The 20719-nt window shown below is 39.1% G+C and overlaps 1 protein-coding gene across 10 annotated transcripts in view; it reads right to left on the reverse strand.

The window, feature by feature from the left end:
• Window positions 1-20719, reverse strand: part of specc1 (sperm antigen with calponin homology and coiled-coil domains 1) — a 228311-nt gene that overhangs the window by 29108 nt on the left and 178484 nt on the right. The window contains exon 13 of one of the 10 annotated variants that reach the window (XM_048190069.1): window positions 9653-10012. The exons of the other annotated variants lie outside the window; for them this stretch is intronic. Coding sequence (XP_048046026.1) covers window positions 9950-10012 — 63 coding nt within the window. The 3' untranslated portion in view covers window positions 9653-9949. Of the gene's footprint in view, window positions 1-9652; window positions 10013-20719 lie in introns of those variants that run through there. 10 annotated transcript variants of the gene reach the window in all.

Below are 20719 nucleotides of genomic sequence, written 5' to 3' on the forward strand. Positions count from 1 at the left end.
AAGAATTTAAATAGTGTAGGACATAGAAGGAAGAGAACTGTTATTACAGTAATGAAAATGTTAAGATGGACCTCACACACTCTAGACTATTATCTTATTGTCCTTCACCGGACTTCCTGCCACTTCCTGTATGTCCCAGTGCAGACATTCTTCTTTGTACGAGTGCATGTAAGTCTGTGAAAGGTCTGAGTTTGGGAACAGGGCAAAGGGCCAGAGGCGGCCCTCTTGGGCTCAGCCCCTACTGGGCCCTCAGAGACCCAACACTTCACAAACATCTTTTGATTTGGAATCAGATGTTAGAATTGAAAGGAGACCCTGAAGGAAGCTCCATCCTCAGCTGGGCCATTGGGGCTGAGTTGAAGAGAGGAGGAGAAGTTCATTAACCATTTCTCCAGCAGGTCAGAAGTTCTTCAGTAAGGATGTCACCCACAGAGGGACAGTGAGGATGGAGCCATGTGAAGAATCCCACCATCTGTGCTACGTGCTGGCTAAGTGGACATGTCCTGACATTTTTAATTAGGTGTGTTTGAGGTGTCCAGCCTAAAAAGTCTTGTGTTTATGTTGAATATACAGATGGAAATGAATGTAGCATAAGATAAAAAGAAAAAGAAAATAATAATATGGAATACCAGTAAACTTACTGAATCAATTTTAAAGGGAATTCTGTCATCAATTACTCACCCTCATGTTGTTCCCAGCATGCATTACATTTTAAAGAATGTCTAAGCTGCTCTTTTCCATGGAACCAAAATAGACAATGACCAGTGGCTGTCAAGCTCCAAAAAGGACAAAAAGCACAATGAAAATTACTTGTGTGCTATATTTAAATTATTTTGAAGTCATACAGTACACTGTAAAAAAATCAAATGTTGAGAAAACGTAAAAGTTTAAAGGCAACAAACTTCAGCAGATGTTTGAGTTTTCTCAACTTATTGTATTCAGTTTATAGAACAAAAACTCAAAAATCTCCTACAAAAACAAGTTGAGAAAACACTTCTAAAACTTTTGTTTTTTTTACAGTGTACAATAGATTTGTGAGAAACAGTTATTTACTAAAGACCTTCCCTTCTGCGATAGTTCCCATAGTTCCACATTTATTTTGGCCTTGTGTTCAATTCAAAACATTCAAAATACATTAGACATGACATGAGACGTGCGGAAGCCAATAATGTTTGACGTCACTGACCTGTCAAACCTTGTGATGTGTCATGTTTCAAAGAGTGCAAGCGCAAATGATTTGAAAGTATTTAAGGTAAAAATTATCAGCAAATAAATTGTCTGTTACACAAAGTTATTGTATGGCATCAGAGACACTACATATGGACTACTTTTTATGGTGCTTTTATATCCTTTTTGAATCCTGCAGCCTCTACCTTTGTTGTATGATAAAGAACAGCCTGGAAATCTTTTATGTTTGATGGAAGAAGGTAATTCAGTTTGGAACAACATTAGGGTGAATAAATGATGACAGAATTGTGATTTTTGGGGTGAACAGATATGGGCACAAATACATCAAAAAGTATTTAGTTACAAATTACAAATACTTACACATCAAATGTATTTAAATAAAATACAAAATACTGATGTAAAAAATGTATTTAATAAAATACAAGTAATTTGTAATTAGAAAATACAAAAATACAAACAAATTTGCATGCAATCATTTGAAGTGCTCACTGTAACAATTAAATATAGATTGATGATCCTTATAAAGATACTAAAGTTGTTCAGTCAGGAGCATTAAATGATTTTGTCTTTTTCTTTTGTTGCTTGATTAACATTAATGATAGACAGCAGCAGGTTTACTAGGCTGATGTCACTTTAAGAACGAATGCACAGACCAAATATACTTATGATTACATTAATTTAAGACACGACTGTGTTTTCACCCACAATTAATCAATGTTAATTTTTTATTACTTGACCTACCCTTCCATGGATTATCTGCAGCGCCCACGAATATAACGGCCATCCGCACATCACTAGACAGCGCATGTCATGCTTTAGCTAGCAAGTCAATTCACAAGTTCTAGCCATTTGTGTTAATCTTCTGTCCTATAGAGACATTCAGTGAATAATATCTGATAGTAGATTTTACTATTTACCTTAAAGCAGTTTGACTGAGCACAAAAGCTCTTTACCTGCTTATGACCTTGCTATGCAAAGTAAGAATGATGTTGGCCACAAGCTCATCAACCGAAATAGCAGCCGCCTTCTATGGTGCATTTACACGGGGCATCAGTATTAACGCTTCTCATTTACTTTGAAAGGGTGGCGTCATGCGTTGCTGAACTGAATTGTAGGTTGCTTTGCTTGTGGCAGAAATTTCTCAACTTTTCAAGCTCCAACGCAACGCAACGCAACGCAACGCGTAAGCAAATATCCTAGCGCAGACGCTAGTCAATTGCATTCATGCAACACCGGAAAGTAATGTGATTGGCTGTTGTCACTATGATGGTCACGTCAGCACCAAGCTTCAGGCACGTCCTCCATGAAGCGCTGATACCAACTCCCCATGTGAATGCACCGTTACAGTTCCTTCTGAACCAAAACAATAAGCTTATGCTGTGCTCATGGAATAACTACCATAAATAAGAGATGACAACCTGTGACGTTATAGTAGGAGCGGTACGTGACTCAAAATTATGCGTTTCAATGGCAACACTATCAACGCTGAAATAAATCTACAGCAGTCAGGTGGTACAGGTCAGAGCTATACAGTCAAACTGAAATGTATTCATACACCTTGAACATTTCATTCATTAATTCAGTTTATTCACTATAGTTTAAAAAAATTATCTCAGAATTAAACTGTGTCAGAAAAAAAGAATCTTAATTATGTCAGATAACACTTAAGCAAAACATGGTCAGGTGACAGGTCAAAGTGTCTGAATAATTTTTTGTTCCAAATTTTTTTTATCAATTTTACTGGTAGTACTTTATTTTGCTATCCTCGCTATTGCTAGCCTCTACGAAAATGACCTACCCTACCTTTAAGCCTGGTGATGAAAGTTATTGTATGCGAGAATAAAATAACATATTTGAACGTATTTTTAGTATTTTAAATACAAAATACTTTCTTTCAAGTATTTAATTACAAATTACATTTGATTTTTTCTTTAAGGAAAATACAAATTACAAAATACTCAAAAGTAATTAAATACGTATTTTAAATACATTGACTACATACATTGAATTAAAATACTGCCCATCTCTGGGGGTGAACTATCTCTTGTGAAAAAGAAGAGCGCTTAATTGTGTTGAATGTGCACTTGTAGTTTTGAATGTGCATTTTAATAAACTGTACTTGCAGATAATATATTAATAAAATGAATGTCAATTTAAGGGCCAGATTTACAAAGCTTGTGCCAGAGCAAACTCTCTTTTGACGTTAAAAACTACTGTCGGGATTTACTAAAGACACGCAGTGCAAAATTAACGCTGAAAAGATGTGGACTGAGTTGTTTTTGCGGCTGACCTTATTGCATATGCATTTGTAGGAGTTTCCCTTTCAGACGCAAAATTTATGGGAGGAGAGTTTAAATGAATCACGCAACGCGATTTACTAATGTTTGTGCTCGCCATTATTTAACGTCCCAAAAAAAGCATGTCTTAACCCATTTTGCGACATGGCTGCAATTGTTGCTGATAGGAGGAGACACAGCAGAGAACACAGAGTGTGTGGTAGAAGGGAGAAAATATTTTCCACATGTATTAATTTCTTTGGAATGCCAGAGGAAGACGTTATCCATATATTACATGTAACAAGTTGCGCCTGTGTCGACCTGCAGCTGATGAGATCAGCTCTGCTTTTTTGCACTTCTTTTAGCATTCTGCTCTTCCACTGATTTTCTGATATCTTCCTCTGACAAAGGACCTGCACAATCATGTAGACTGACATTCCTCACATGCCTGTCATGTCTCTTATATCACAGGTGGCCCTAAGATCATGATTATGCACACATACACAGCCAAATAAACACTCATTAGTTTACACAATTCTACACAGGCTTCAAGAGACATTCACGGTTGTGTTTGTGTGTGCAGGGCAGGAATGCTGGGAGAGAGGCAGAGAAGCACGGAGTCACATCCTGGACAGTCTGTGTGTGTAGGGATGGGGGGTTGGGTGGATAATGTCATCAGAGCAGAAAAAAAGAGCGAGAGGAGGGGTATAAATGTTATAAAAACAGTAGCCTCCATCAGTACACTGGGACCCTGCTTCAAAAAGCAAACACAGCATCCAGTGACAGGAAATCACCCTTGCTCTCTTCAAAAGACCGAGGCGGAGAGTGGATGAAAATAAGAGAGAATACAAGCTGGTAGTTTTCCATCAGTTTAAACAATATTTGCCCAATGATGTAGCTTACGTTTCAGTTTGTAACGAAGCCAGATGTATTTTGGGCTTCTGTGGTATAAAATAGAAAGCAAGCTTACTCATGTCAGCTTGTAGCGGTGAGCCTAAATTGTCTGGTAGCAGTCTTTGACAGTGTAATTGTACATTTTTGGTTTTGAGTCATTGTTTTTCAGACTAATAAAACATCTCAGCTGCTCACACGCTGAAACACAGAATTGTAATATAGGGATTAACTATGTATATAGACTTTACGTTTCATAAGCATTTGAAAGACATTCATACACATTTAATTGCCTGGTGGGAGATAGTAAATGCACACACACACACATTGTAGCTGGACTGTCAACATGTATGGAAAGTCCTTTCAATGATGGGTCCACATCCTCTCCAGCACTGTTGCTGTTAGTTAAGCTTTTAAAGAACAATAGCACACAGTCTCCATGGCCATCTCCAGTATACGTAAGCACACTAAATTGTGACTTCTGGCTAAAATTGCAGATGTACAGTAGTTCATCAGTTTCTGTCAGAAGTTAATCATTTACCATCCACATGTCATTCCAAAATTACTTTTATTCTTTTGTGGAACACAAGAAAAGATGTTTTGGACAAAAGGACAAAAAAAATAGTCCATGTTGTGGGGAAAAAAATCAATAATGTGGCCACAATTTAAGAATTTGTGCCTACGACTCATTAATTCATTCCCTTTACCTCATTTTAGTTCCCTCATTTTAGTTTAGTTAAATTATGATCAACTGAAAAAAAGGTAACACTTTATTTTAAGGGTCCAGAATAATGCATTATTAAGCATTAACTTGTTCACAATTAAGCATGAGTTAAGAATGAACACACAAGTAATTAATGATTAACTTTATATTTTAAGGGTCCTGAATTATCCATTAGTTAAGCATAAATAAACTAGTAATTAATGATTTACTTGTTCACAATTAGTTAAGCATGGACACAATAGTTATTAATGATTAACTTAACATATAGTAGGGCATATTAGCCATTATTTACAAATTATTAAACATTTTAAAGATACACATTTATGCTATAAATAAACAAAAAGTTTAACCTAGTTGATTTTAACCAAATGATTAACTGAATGTACAGTAAACACCTTTTAGTCATTATCTACAACTTAATAAGCCATATATTATTTTTGTGTAGTGATGTAATTATATTTCTGTGCAATTCTATTAAGTTAACTGAATAATAAGCTAGTAATTATGTTTAATTACTGATGGTAATTATAAAGACAATTTGACCCCCAAAGTGAAAGGTATATCCACATTAATTATGGCACTTATTGAGTGATATTCAAGTTTATTGACCAGAATAAGCCAATTAAGGCTAAACTGCCATTAATACAGTACTAATAAAGGCAATTTGACTATTCTATTCCTATTCTAAAGTAAAATTTATATCCTCAATTAAGGCACTAGCCTCATTGTCTCATTGATATATAAGTATTAATACATAACTTTTACAGTCACAAAACATACTTTTTTGTATGTTTGGATAAATGGTGAAAGATACAACCATGGACGTACTGGCAACATTTAAACGTAAACATATTAGTTTTACAGCAAAAACAACAACAACAACAACAACAAAAACACAAATCTTTTATAATCATAAAGATATCTATATAATTTTACAGATAAATGTTTTATCCCTAAACTCAAACATAACCATTTTATAGAGAATATAAAATGAACGTAATAGACGTAAATATTTAGGGAAATTACCATTTTAGTAACACTATAGCATTAGAAGGATATTTTGAGCCACTAAATCCACTCAAACCTCTAAACCTACCCATAACCATTTCTTAAAAATGTGTAGTTATAAAAAAACATAACAGACAGAAAATTGTAACTTAATCATAATAATTTCTTTATTAAGAAAATGTCAAAAGCACTACCAATAATAGTCCGAATGAAGATGTATTGCAGTCGCAGTCCTCTCTGGTGATATATAATAGTTTTGTATCAGGTACAGAGCAGAATTTAAGTTATTAATCCACGAAAATGGTTTTCCACTTCACTTCACGGCACTTCACTTCGTACTATATAGAACATACTTTTTTAACGGTCGTGAAATCCATTTAAATTCAAATGTAGTACCTACTCAACAGTACGTGATTTTGCGTTGATATCACTGCCGTAAAATGTTTCGTGTCAAGCTTTTTGAGGTGCAATTTTTGAATTCAATTCATAACGATCACAGGATTTGTTTACGGTCGCTGTTTGCTGCAAAATTTAATCTGTAAGATTGAAAATATCTAACAGATATTTTAAAATGAACAAAGACATTTGCTTTACTGTTTCAACCCCCTCTTTCTTGCTACAAGGACCATTTGGAAGGCACAAATGCGATGATAGTGATCAAGCCCTGTAGGCCAAAATATATGTACATTGGGGGTCTACAAATTGTCACACTTTTAGTACAGTGGGGGGAAGTTTTAAAGGTGCCCTAGAATCAAAAATTGAATTTACCTTTGTATAGTTGAATAACAAGAGTTCAGTACATGGAAATGACATACAGTGAGTCTCAAACACCATTGTTTCCTCCTTCTTGTGTAAATCTCATTTGTTTAAAAGACCTCCGAAAAACAGGCAAATCTCAACATAACACAGACTGTTACATAACAGTCGGGATCATTAATATGTACGCCCCCAATATTTGCATATGCCAGCCCATGTTCAAGGCATTACACAAAAGCAGGCAGTATTAACATCTGGATCTGTGCACAGCTGAATCATCAGACTAGGTAAGCAAGCAAGAACAATAGCGAAAAATGGCAGATGGAGCGATAATAACTGACATGATCCATGGTTACATGATATTTTTAGTGATATTTGTAAATTGTCTTTCTAAATGTTTTGTTAGCATGTTGCTAATGTACTGTTAAATGTGGTTAAAGTTACCATCGTTTATTACTATATTCACGGAGACAAGAGCCGTCGCTATTTTCATTGTTAAACACTTGCAGTCTGTATAATGCATAAACACAACTTCATTCTTTATAAATCTCTCCAACAGTGTGTAATGTTAGCTTTAGCCCGTTAGCCACGGAGCACTATCAAACTCATTCAGAATCAAATGTAAACATCCAAATAAAAACTATACTCACATGATCCGACGCATGCATGTAGTATGCATGATGAACATCTTGTAAAGATTCATTTCAGGGTTATATTAGCTGTGTGAACTTTGTAAATGCACTGTATTATAGTCGAGAGATCGGGGGGCAGGGAGCACGTGATTTAAAGGGGCCGCAGCCTGAATCGGTGCATAGTTAATGATGCCCCAAAATAGGCAGTTAAAAAAATTTATTAAAAAAATCTATGGGGTATTTTGAGCTGAAACTTCACAGACACATTCAGGGGACACCTTAGACTTATATTACATCTTGTAAAAACTGGTTCTAGGGCACCTTTAATCTTTTGATTGGTCAATTTGAATGTCTCACATTTGGGTTTCAATCACATGGTCAAGGAAGGGATAAAAGAGGATTGTAACTGTTGCTCTGTTTTTTTTTATTCTTGGCTTTTCTTGAGCACTCTCTGGCTCTCTCTCCCTTTCTCTTTCACTCTCTCTCTCTATCTCTCAGGTAACATTTTACATACATGCTGAGTGTGATTAATGGTATATGATTTTATCATCTCATACATCTATTTTGTAACTATTTTAAGTGTAGCCATAACCAAATATTGTCATTAAACCCTTTCAATTACAAATGTTGTGCTAACTAGTTTTGATTTAGTATTAACATTAATGTGCTCCCTATTGCAATACAATATTTTCACACTATAGCAATGCTCTCCCACATATTTTGCTATTATAACTGTGCTTATTTCCATTGTTGGTATAAGTTGCAGTGGGTGGTTATAGACAAGAAATGTACAGTTTTCTACCATCTTGCTGATAATGTTTCTTTAGTCGCTCAGCAACCCTACAGCCTGAACCCCTGTAGGCGGTTTGTTCACATCAGGTCTTTTGAAGTACATATATTGCTAGAAACTTGGGATTTCATCATTTCGAGTTAGAATAATCAATAAAGTCTTGTTTATATTTTATAATTTAAGTGTCTTGTGTTATGTGCTTACGAATTTAATGTTTTAAACTGCCCATCTATGTTACCTTGCTAATAAACAGTGTTTTCATATATTGTTTGGATATTCCTATCGGCTACAGAGCTGATAGTTATGGCCCGTTCAAATGAACGCTGTACGATTCATTTGCTCTGTCCTAAAATAAGTGACTCTTTTATTCCCTAAATAAATAAATGAATAATTCCCTTTGAGCTAAATTGACCTGTGTCCCTTACACTGCCCTTTAAGTGGAGTACTTTTATGGTGTTTGTTGTCCTTTTTGGTGCTCACCAGCATCTGTCCTTATTGACTTTCATTGTATTTAGCAGTGCAAATATTCTGCCAAACATCTCCTTGTGTGTACCACAAAAGAAAGTCATGCACATTTTAATTAAACATCTGCAGCTTAGCTGCATCTGTATTTTCTTAGCCTTTGTTTACGTGGGACTACGCTGGAAAAGGACAATAAATACAAGTGGTAAAACAAAGCTGAGGTAAAAGGGGAGCTGGTATGATGAATACGAAAGCTCAGAGGAGAGACACAAATAAGCTAGAGCTGCAGAGTCAGAGCTCCTCAAATAGTAAACTACTGTCTGTCTGACACAGTAGAGCCCCACCTCAGCAGTAACCATCCTCAGACCACCACTGGGCCATAAGGAGGTGAGGAACGGAGTAAAAGTCAGATAAATCAAATGACTCTTGGGGTGATGAAAGACACGTAGGAAGACGAATTATTTGAGAATGCCACTTTTGTTATATTTTGAGAATGTTAGAGCTCTGCCTTGATAAAAGCAGCAGGAGAGGAAGTACTGTGTTTTCAGGCATTGTTTGGCCTGATATTTCTGGATCAAAGTGAATAATCTGATTTTGCGCCATAGGAAAGAAAAATTACAAATTATATCCGTTTAATATCTCAATAGTTTCTCCTAGACAGTAAAGAGACTAAATAAAGAGGCAAATGGATATTTGTTATGTGTCCTTGTGTCTTTGGATTGTTTTTCTTGTCAAGAGTTTTAAAAAAGATCTCAAAAATGTCTCAAACTGTACTCAGATTTGCCAAGATATCAAAGTCTGCAATGAAAAGTCATGCACTGAAATATTAAATGATACCCAGGACATCGATCTATAAGCAATTAACCTCTGAGCTATAAAATATTCCTGAGAAGCAGCACTGTAAGGACATCTGTTTTTTTTCTAAAAATATTTATCCTACGAGGACCAAGCCAGGTGTAAATGTTGGTGTGTGAGAAAGAGGAGCAGAGAGAAATAGAGGAAAAAGACCCCCACTTCCCCTGTTCTCTTCCCCTATTCCTGGAGGATTATGTAACACATTTCTCTGTATCCTCAAGTCATTCTTCATCTCTGAATCAACCCCTCCTGGATGGACCGAGGCCCCAGCAGTGCTGTTTTTGTTTTGCCTGAGATGCGGAGAGGCGGATGTAGGGTGGCGGAGTGCTGATTCCTCTGTTTAAAAGGTCTGGCTGACCCCCTGTTTTCATTCCTCATTGTCTCCATCCTGAACAAACAGCTCCAGGGCTGTCTTTTTGTTAGGATTTTTCTTGAAAAAAAAAAAAAAAAAAAAAAAAAAAAAGTACTTCAAAGAAAGTTTGAAAAAACAAAAACAACAACAACAACAACAACAACAACAACAACAACAACCAGTCTACAGTGTACAGTGAGAAAAAGATTTTGAGGTAATTAATAGAATTAGGAGAATTTATTTGTGTTAATAAATTATAGTCAAACAATCATAGGACAAATAATTTTGTTTCTGTATTTTTAATTATATTTGTGAACATTATATATTCCATTTAACTTTTCTTTTTTTTTTTTTTTTTCTTTTTTTTTTAAAGATGGCCATAGGCATGCATATTTTATTCCAATGGTTCATAGTTGACTTACATCGAATAAATGGTTGCGGGATGAGAAAGATTTTTGCAGTTTTCTGCTTGTTTTAAATTTAAAGAAAGTTTTTGTTGTACATGAATTGGGTTTTTGAGGTTTTATGGAGAATAATCAGTAAAAATGCATTTAATTATCTAATCGATATCTAATCAAAAATCTAATTTTCAGTCAGTACCATCCAACATTTCTTGGTGCATCTCTAACTTTTAATGCAGCTGACATAAATAAAGTACTTCAAAGAAAGTTTGAAAAAAAAAAAGTCTACAGTAGAAAAAAGATTTTGAAGGAATTTATGTTGGGAATAGAAAAAATATTTCTCTATATCTGTTATAATACAGAAGGAGACAGAGACGCTGATGGAATATAAGAGATGTTTACTGAACAACCAGAGAAGTGAGCAGAGTGCAGGTGAGTGCTGACAGGTGAAGTTCTTGGCAGATGTGATCGTAGAGCTGATACTTGTCCTTCTAATTACAGGAATCGTGGAGAGCTGGCAGACTTGGGGCAGATCAGACACAGAGTAACTCACAGGAGACGAGGAGAACACTTGGAGATGAAGAACACGCTGGAGACAGGTGAGTAACTTCGATGGAGTCCTTGAGGTAAGCATAAAGGTAAGTATGCGTTAACGAGACCTGACAGTGACTGTGTGTGCTGCTGTGTCTTACGTAGTGCTGCTGATGATGGTGCTGATGAGTGTCAGGTGTGAGTGATTAATACTCAGGGGATGACGTGCTCTGTGTCTGAGTGACTGTAGAGCCTGGCGTGTCTGTGACATTATCACTGTGTGACTGGTATGTTTTTAATTATACTAGTTCTTTTACAACCTGTCCAGGTTCAACATGTCAAGCTTGATCGACAGCATCAGTTTGTAAAAACAAGCATCTCTGAAGCATTCCCAAATCAGCTGAACTGACTTGGGATGGAGTCTCTATTCCCCAGGGCGAGACTGCACGCACAAATGCTTCTGACTCTATAGGAGGAGATGGCGAGCGAGTTGCAACATGCAGTGTTGCATGTGTTGCAGCATAGACCACCTTGACGGTTAATGCACGCTACAGTCGCAGTGTTGTCTGTGCGGACCAGAACGTGCTTGTCCTTCAGCAGGGCCTTGAAGCAGTGCAGAGCAAGCCATACTGCTAGCAACTTGAGGCAATTGAGATGTCACTGGAGTCGGGGTCCTGTCCAGGAGCCTGACGCAGCATGACCCTTGCACAAGGCACCCCAGCCCATTGCAGAGGCAACTGTTGAGACAACAACATGCCTGAAAACTGGTCCTAGGAGAATACCAGCCCATAGAAATGAGAGGTCCAACCACGGGGTGAAGGTCTGATGGCAGGCCAGAGTGATCTTCACTCTGTGCGTGCCGTGTTGCCATGCCCATCTCGGAGCTCGGCCGTGAAGCTAGTGCTGAAGAGGTCTCATATAAAGCAAACCAAGCGGTACGACAGTCGCTGCGGATGCCATATGCCCTAGGATCCTCTGAAACAGTTTCAGTAGGACCGCTCTCCTGCCCTCGAATTGACTCAGGAAGTCCAGCAGTGAACTGCGTGAACATGGCGGCCGAGTCTATTTCCATACTGAGAAAAGAGATCCTCTGCACAGGTGAGAGTTTGCACTTTTCCCAGTTGACCCAAAGGCCCAGATGGGCAAGGTGTCTGAGCACCAGATCCCTGTGCTCGCGGAAACTGTTCGTGAGAGTGAGCTAGAATCAGCCAGGCGTCAAGGTAGCTGAGAATACGGACACCTTGTTCCCTGAGAGGAGCCAGAGCTTCCTCCGCGACCTTCATGAAGACGCGGGGAGACAGGGACAACCTGAATGGGAGAACCATGTACTGGTATGCCTGCCCCTTGAAAACAAACTGAAGGAATGGTCTGTGTCGAGGAAGAATGGAGACATGAAAGTACACGTCCTTCAGGTTGATCACTGTAAACCAATCCATAGGACCAATACATTCAAAAATGCGTTCGGGTATTATCATCTTGAACAGAAGCCTGTGAAGAGCTCTGTTCAAGGCACGCAAGTCTAGGATTGGTCGTAACCCACCGGTTTTCTTGGGTACTATGAAGGAAGGGCTGTAAAAGCAAGACTTCATGTCGGCTCGATCGTGCCTTTTGCCAGCAGGGCCGTGACCTCTGTTCGCATGACGGGCATCCTTGCCCACCATCGTAGCACGAACACCCCGGAACCTGGAGGGACGCCGGGCGAACTGAATTGCATAGCTGAGCCTGATTGTTCAGATGAGCCAGCGGGACGGACTGGGGAGCTCAAATCAGGCCCCCAGAAACCGAGCCAACGGGGTCAAAGGAACTACAGGCATACCCATAGTGGGGCAGCAAGGTGGAAGAGACGGCCCTGACATGGGAGGCGTAGCGACCCTTAGTGTGGACAGAGTGCGTGCACTCGTCTGATTTCATGTAATGGCAGAGGGGGTGTGAGAAGGCTGAGCATTCCAGGGCAGGCTCTGACTGGTAACTGGCAAAGGAAGAGGGGGACGAGAGCAGCGAGGTGTTACGTCGCCTACTGTTATTCACAGCACCTTGAGACCCGGAGGTAGAGGAAACAGCTCTTTTATTGAAAGTTTGGGAACACAAAACAAATGAGAACAAAAGATTCTCCCCTGGGCCTTCCTCCGAGGGAAGGAGTGGTCCTACTACCATCTCCTGGCAAGCTGACATCTCTAACTCCAGGTCGCCCATCTCAGGATTGCTGCTTAGCCTGATGCTTGGCATGTTTGGGAGGGGCAGAGACGGTCTGTGCCGCCTTCCTGCGGCCATCTCCTCACTGTGGCTTGGGTGGAGGCTGCTGCTGTGGCCGAGCAGGAGTGGAGGAGGCCACAGGGGAGCGCCCTTGGCAACAAGCAGGCTGAGGTGGCTGGGCTGGCGGCGGTGTGAAGGCAGCAGCAGACCGCCAGGGCAGAATGTGTTAATTGCCTCAGACTGCTTCTGGGCGGCCGAGAATTGCTGGGCAAAACTCTCGACTGCGTTGCCGAAGAGAGCCTGGGAGACCGGGGCGGAGCTGCGTCCGATCAGACTCCTTCATGTCTGCCAGTTTAGCCATAGGTGGCGCTCCTGGACCACCAAAATTGCCCACAAGCTTGGACGAGAACTGACAGGCCTTGGACGGGTGCTTGGGATCGCCATGCCATGCCATGCCATGCCGTGCCATGACACAGCTGCATCACAATCGAGCGCTCCAGCCTCGAGTTCTCGGGACACAGTCGAGGGTTCCACTCAGGCCCGATGCTCTGAGCTGCCCGGGAAAGCATGGCCGTCAGCTCGGGATCAGACTTGGGCAACGCTGGCATCCCAGAGGGAGGCAATGCAGCCAAATCCTCATCTCCTGAGGACACAAGCCCGCCTTGTGATGTGGCAATCGACATTTGGTCATCCGCCAGAGCCCCGAATGAGATGCTGGGTCCCTGACGAGAGGGACCAGCAAACTCAACTGGAAGCTCCACAGCTTGCAATGTGTGCGAGGGGGGTGTGGCCCGAGGAGGATGTCTCGTTAGGGAAGCCCACACCGTCACCCTCAGATCACCCTGGCCACCAGCCAAAGTAGCCATCTCATGAGAAGAGGAGCTAGACTGGGGTGGGCAGAGGGGCCTCTACCTCTTTAGAAAGACGCAAACTCACACCCGTATATCCTCTTTCAGTAGAGAAAAGAGAGAAAAAAGCTTCTTTCAGTATTGCTGAAGCGCCCAGGGGAGAAGCAGAGACTGGAATCAGCAGCAGGAAGCTCTAAATGAGGGATCCAACATGGCGGCGAGCTAGATAGATGTACGACTCATCGCTCCTACCACAAACAGCCAGATTTATAGTTTTAAAACTCTTCAAGACACTTAGCTGACTGAGTATTATCCGAGTTTAGCCGTGACCACAAAGATTGTTGATTCGTCATGGCAAATCGAAGAAACACAAAGAAAAACATGGATAAAACTGAGGAAACTCCTGACGGGAACGAAACTAGCGCTAAGCTAGTGGGTGCAGTTAGCATGATCAACGAAGAGGATAACGAGGTAATGAAGGCTATCGCTGACATGAAAACCTTTTTCTCTTCAAAATTTGAAGGCGTCCTAAATGCTATTCAAGAGATAAAAAATGACATTTCCGAATTTGGTGGCAGAATATCAGAAGCGGAACACCGAATTAGCGAGACCGAGGATAATATGGAAAAGTTACAGAAAACTGTTAACGTTATGGAACATCAAATTGCAACGCTCACCTCCGATTTGGATGACTTAGAGAACCACAACCGTCGCTGTAATCTCCGTTTAGTCAACTTGCCTGAAAAAGCGGAAGGAAAAGATGCGGTAAACTTCTTGGAAAAGTGGCTGTCTGATGTGTTTGGAGCATCTACCTTTCTGAGTCCAGTAGTCATCGAAAGAGCACACAGAATCGGCAAGCCACCGACAAAGCCACAACATTACCCGCGAATCCTGATCATGAAATTCCTCAATTTCCGCGACCGACAGAGAGTGATTCAAGCCGCCAGGGAGATGGGAACAGTGAAGTATGAGGACCACAAAGTGATGTTTTTCCCAGACTTCTCAGTAGCGGTGAGGAAACAACGAAAGGAATTCGATGATGTGAAGAAGCGTCTCCAGACATTAAGCATCTCATACAGATTTGTTTATCCAGCCAAACTAAGCTACAATTAATGTAATTCTTGATCGGTTTAACTCGGATGTGTAAACGTACAGTATTAATCTGTCAAAGTTAAAACATCATATTTAACCTAACTCGTTCTGAGACTGAATCAGTCCATCTAATATTTGAGGGGAGTTAATTATATTTTCATTGTTTAATGGCTGTTTGTGGATAGGCTGATGCCTAATGTTTTTTTTGCTGGCCAAGGATGTGTTCCTAGTTGTAGGACCAGACGAGCCTGTTGAAGAATCTTTTCAGTTTGGTGGGAAGGGGATGAACACCGGGTTGTTCTGTTCAAGTGCGTTCAAGAGCCATGGTATGCAAAATCATAGCTCAGTGCATTTAAAGTTTTTTTCCACCCTAACGGTTTTTTATTTTTATTTTTATTTTATTTACTTGTTACTATCCATTATGTGTATGATCATAGAGTTATGGAAAAGTGCTGTTGTAAAACATGTCAAGTGAATCTCAGATAACATTTATTTCCTGGAATGTTAGGGGGCTAGGTAAACTTTCCAAGTTAAAACAAGTCATGAATAGACTTAAGCAATTTAAAACACCTATCGTGCTGTTACAAGAAACTCACCTTTTGTCTGGTGAACTATTAAAAATGCGTAGAAGGTGGCCGGGCCAAGTATTCTCTGCTTCATATACATCTAACTCAAGGGGAGTAATGATTTTGATTCATAAAGCCATTCCATTTAAAATTTTAAAAGTAATTCCAGATAAATCTGGTAGATATCTAATTGTACAAGGCACTCTTATAGATAACACAATTACCCTTGTGAATGTGTACGGGCCCAATTCTGACAGTCCAGAATTTTTTGAAAACTTGTTCTTAACTTTGGCATCCCAATCTGGAAATTTAATCATAAGAGGTGATTTTAACGTAACATTAAACCCAAATTTAGATAGGTACAACAGTAAAGACACAGCTCACATGCAAAGTAGGAAAACACTTCATAGTTTCATAAAAGAACTTGATTTATGCGATCCATGGAGGAGAAAATACCCCAACAAAATTGAATATTCATGCTATAGTTTATCATCAAAATCATATTCACGAATAGACTATTTTTTTTGATTTCTAATAATTTATTTCACAAGATTTTTGACTGTTCCTATGAGTCTATTGTGATTTCTGATCATGGCCCAGTTAAACTTGTATATAGCATGTTAAAAACTATTAAGGGACCTTGTAGATGGAGGTTACACCCTAGATGGCTTCATGATTCTAAATTTATGGAGTTCATTGGAATTCATATAGATTTATTTTTTACAATTAATTTGAAAGAAACATCGGCATCTGTTAGATGGGAAGCTTTTAAAGCCTACCTTAGGGGTCAAATGATAAGTTACACAAGTTCCTTAAATAATAAAATGAAATTGGAATTACAAAATTTAGATGAAAGAATAAGAAAATTGGAACAAGATATTTACACAGATCAGTCAAATTCGAATCCTCATAAGCAGGAATTGCTCATTTTAAGAGCACAGTATAATGAACTATCTGCAGCAAAAGCTGAAGCTAGTCTAATCCGTCTCAAGCAAACATTTTATGAATATGGAGAGAAGTCAGGCAGACTTTTAGCGTGGCAGATTAAACAATTGCATTCGAGTAAAGCAATAAATAGCATTTACACTACAGCTGGAAAGCTGACGTCAGATCCAACGGAGATCAATGAAACTTTCACCAAATATTTCCAAGCGTTATATACTGCAGAATCTACAGGTCAGAGTATGCAGCAAAATATATTTTTAGATAATCTCAAGTTCCCATCTATGGATAGTGAAGCCAAAAGACAAATGGACAAACCCTTAACTAGTGAAGAAGTTTTAAATGCTATAATGAAGATGAAAAGTGGTAAAACAGCTGGCCCTGATGGGATACCAATAGATATATACAAAACCTTTAAGGATAAATTAGTGACTCCGCTATTAGAAATGTATAAAGAGTCTTTACTCGAGGGCTGCCTTCCCCCCTCCCTTAGAGATGCTTTAATAACACTCATCCCCAAACCTGACAAACCCCAAGACAGATGTGAATCATATAGACCGATTTCTTTAATGAATTCCGATGCCAAAGTTATAGCCCAGGTTTTAGCCCTTCGATTAGAGGATAACATGCCTTCCTTAATAGGAATTGACCAAAATGGTTTTGTCCGAAACAGACAGGCCTTCCATAATATTAGGCGAGTACTTAATATTGTTTATGAGAAGAATGGCTCTATAGACTCATGTATTTTATCGTTAGATGCAGAAAAAGCATTTGATAGAGTCGAATGGTCTTATTTATTTGATGTACTCAGACGTTTTGGATGCGGTCAGAACTTTCGCCAGTGGGTAAAGACTTTATATCATAACCCGACAGCAGAGGTCATTACAAATAATTTAACCTCCAAACCTTTTAATTTATATCGCGGGACTCGTCAGGGTCCACTCTCGCCGTTATTATTTGTAATTTCCCTGGAACCCCTGGCAATTGCGATTAGAACGTGTACAGGTATAAAGGGAATTGAAATTGCAGGCCTAGAACATCGGATTTCCCTATTTGCAGACAACATAATTGTTTATTTAACTAAACTTAAAGATTCAATACCCACTCTCAATAATTTGATTAATGACTTTGGAACATTTTCGGGATATAAAGTAAACAAATCAAAGTCATCTATACTTTTCTTAATGAGCAAGAAAGGCTGAATCCAACAGTTCAACATCCCTATAAAACCTCTATCGATGGATTTAGATATTTGGGAATCAAAGTTACTCCACGGGTGGAGGATCTGACTTCATCCAACTACACGCCCCTGATAGCTCAAGCAAATGAAAGTTTAAATAGATGGATGTCTCTCCCTCTCATCACCATCGGAAGGGTGAACATCATTAAAATGAATATACTCCCTAAATTTCTATATCTGTTTCAATCAATCCCCCTAACTCCTCCTCCTTCCTTTTTTTCAAATATAAAGAAGACATTTGTTAAATTTATCTGGAACAAGAAACGCTCCAGGCTCTGCTTATCGCTTCTGTACCTTCCATTCGAAAGAGGGGGGTTACAACTCCCTAATCTTTTATGGTATTTTAAGGCAGCCCAATTGAGAGCCGCATGTTTCTGGTTTGCTAGTCCATCTCATACTCCATGGGTTCAGAATGGAAAAAAAGGCGCAGGAGAATTGAGTCTTGATACATATTTATACTCTGACTCTGTAAGGAGACTCAAACAAAATACAACTAACCCATTTGCTAAAACCACTATTTCAGTATGGCACGAATCACAAGTTGAGCTGGGAGTGACACCTGTATTATCTCAACTCTCCCCTATTTGGGGCAATGCAATGTTTGCTCCAGGCAAATCAGACTCAGGTTTTAAGTTGTGGTGGCAGAAAGGCATACAGAAAATAGCAGACCTTTATGCAGAGAATACAATGATGTCCTTTGAAATCTTAAGGGAAAGACACAAAATCCCCCAGTCACACTTTTTTAAGTTTCTCCAGATCCGTAATTTCATACGATCTAAGACTCATTCATATCAGTGTCCTCCCTTAAGTAGCTTAGAAGAAATGGCAGTTAAAAATTCCAGTGATAAAGGTAAAATCTCTATGATATACAGCCAATTTGTTAATGCTTCTAAAGACTCAACAAATCATAAAAGATTGGATTGGATTGATGATCTACAAATGGATGTTACAGAAAGTGAATGGGAAAAAACTTGTGTCCAAGCACAAACATTATCGATCAACACTCGTTTTAAATTGATCCAATATAATTGGATAATGAGAACATACATAACACCTGAAAAGTTGAATAGATTCAATCCAAATATCCCAGATATCTGTGGAAAATGTACAACTCACAAAGGAACATTATTTCATTGCATCTGGCAGTGTGAGCACTTACAATCCATTTGGAAAGAAGTAATCGGTGTATTATCTAAAATTATTGCTAAAGAAATCCCTGTTTGCCCCAAAATCTGTATTCTTGGATTACTTCCACCTGCCTTATCTTTGGAAATACATGAACAGAAGCTTATAAATCTGTGTTTATTGCAAGCGAAACGCCTGATTGCCATACACTGGAAAAGTACTTGTTGTCCATCTTTATCACTCTGGATCAAAGAATTGTCTTCTTGTATAGCAATGGAGAAACTGACTTAATCAAACAAAAAAAGCACATATTTTACAGGATCTGGGACTCCTTCCTCCATTTTCTAGAACAGAATGGAATGACTCTTGAGTAATACTAATAATGTGATCTTGGGCATTTATTTATTATATATATATATATATATATATATATATATATATATATATATATATATTTATTTATTTATTTATTTATTTTTTTAAATGGGTGTGAATATACCTTTATGGCTCTCCTGTTGGGGTAAGGAGGGTGTGTTTTCTTTCTTTTTTATGAAAATCCTGTATTGTATATGTACTGTTAAAATAAAAATAAAAAGATGTTCAAAAAAAAAAAAAAAAAAAAAAAAGGAAGCTCTAAATGATCTCCGCTGGAATGCGCCGTCACACCAACATGAACTGAAGGCTCGTGCTGCTCCTTATATACCCACAAAGTGAGGCAGAGATCGTGATGCAAATTCCACAGACCAAGGTACTTAGTGTACCATTGGCTCGTTATGTTACCACTCAAAGGTGATTGGGCTCTCAGGAGAGACCCCATTCGTCAGTACTATTCTGACGTACATCAAACGTGAACCGACTGAAAGCGAACTCCAAGGATGTTTTGTGAAATTCACATTTGTCCTTGTTGATTGTTAGGTTGCTTTCATGCAATCTTTGAAATACTGCTTCAAGAGATCTGTTGTGGGCATCTGTTGTAGTGACATATACTGTACCTGGATGTCATCACTGAAATTTCTGACTACAGGGATTCCTTGCAGGAACGACTGAATGATATTTTGAAAGACATCACAGCTCCAATGAGATCGTGGATGATGTCTACGTTTGGCAATCGCATGTCAAGACAAATGTGTATCTTCTCTGGATTTTTAGGCTTGGGCATTGCTACAATGACCCATGATATTGGACCTTCTACTTTTTCTATGATGTCTTGATTTTCAAGGAGTTGCAGTTCTTTCTCCACCGTAGTCAACCGTATCTGTGCCGTATCCAGGAGAGACCAATGACCTGCGCCTTGACACGACCACAGAGATTGTCAACTAGATCATCCACTGTGAAGGCCTCATCAACACGACAACCAGTGGCACATTTCCTCAACAACCGTCCATACTGGCGTGATGAATATGATCCTCAACTGGATGGAACTGAAATAAATACTTTGAATGTTGCGATCCTATCGGACTTATGATAGCAACCTGAATCGTAACAAAGCACTGTTCGCCAGAGGAGAACTGGCCCCCCGACTAAGCCTGGTTTCTTCCAAGGTTTTTCTTCTCCATTTTAACACCTATTTGCCACTTGTTTGCCACCTGATGTCACCTGTTGGAGTTTGGGTTCCTTAACGCTGTCTCCTTTGGCTTGCTTAGTTGGGGACACTTGACATTTGACTTGACATTTGATATTCAACAGTGCATTGATCTGCCTGCATTGACACTATTCTTTAAGAGCTGCTGTGCAGCCAAAATTACGTACCAGTTATCAATGTAAAGCTGCTTTGACACAATCTACACTGTAAAAAGCACTATATAAATAAAGGTGACTTGACTTGACCTTTTTACAGATGTGGAAAG

Source organism: Megalobrama amblycephala, linkage group LG4 (assembly GCF_018812025.1).
Source record: "Megalobrama amblycephala isolate DHTTF-2021 linkage group LG4, ASM1881202v1, whole genome shotgun sequence".
NCBI classification, from domain to species: domain Eukaryota; kingdom Metazoa; phylum Chordata; class Actinopteri; order Cypriniformes; family Xenocyprididae; genus Megalobrama; species Megalobrama amblycephala.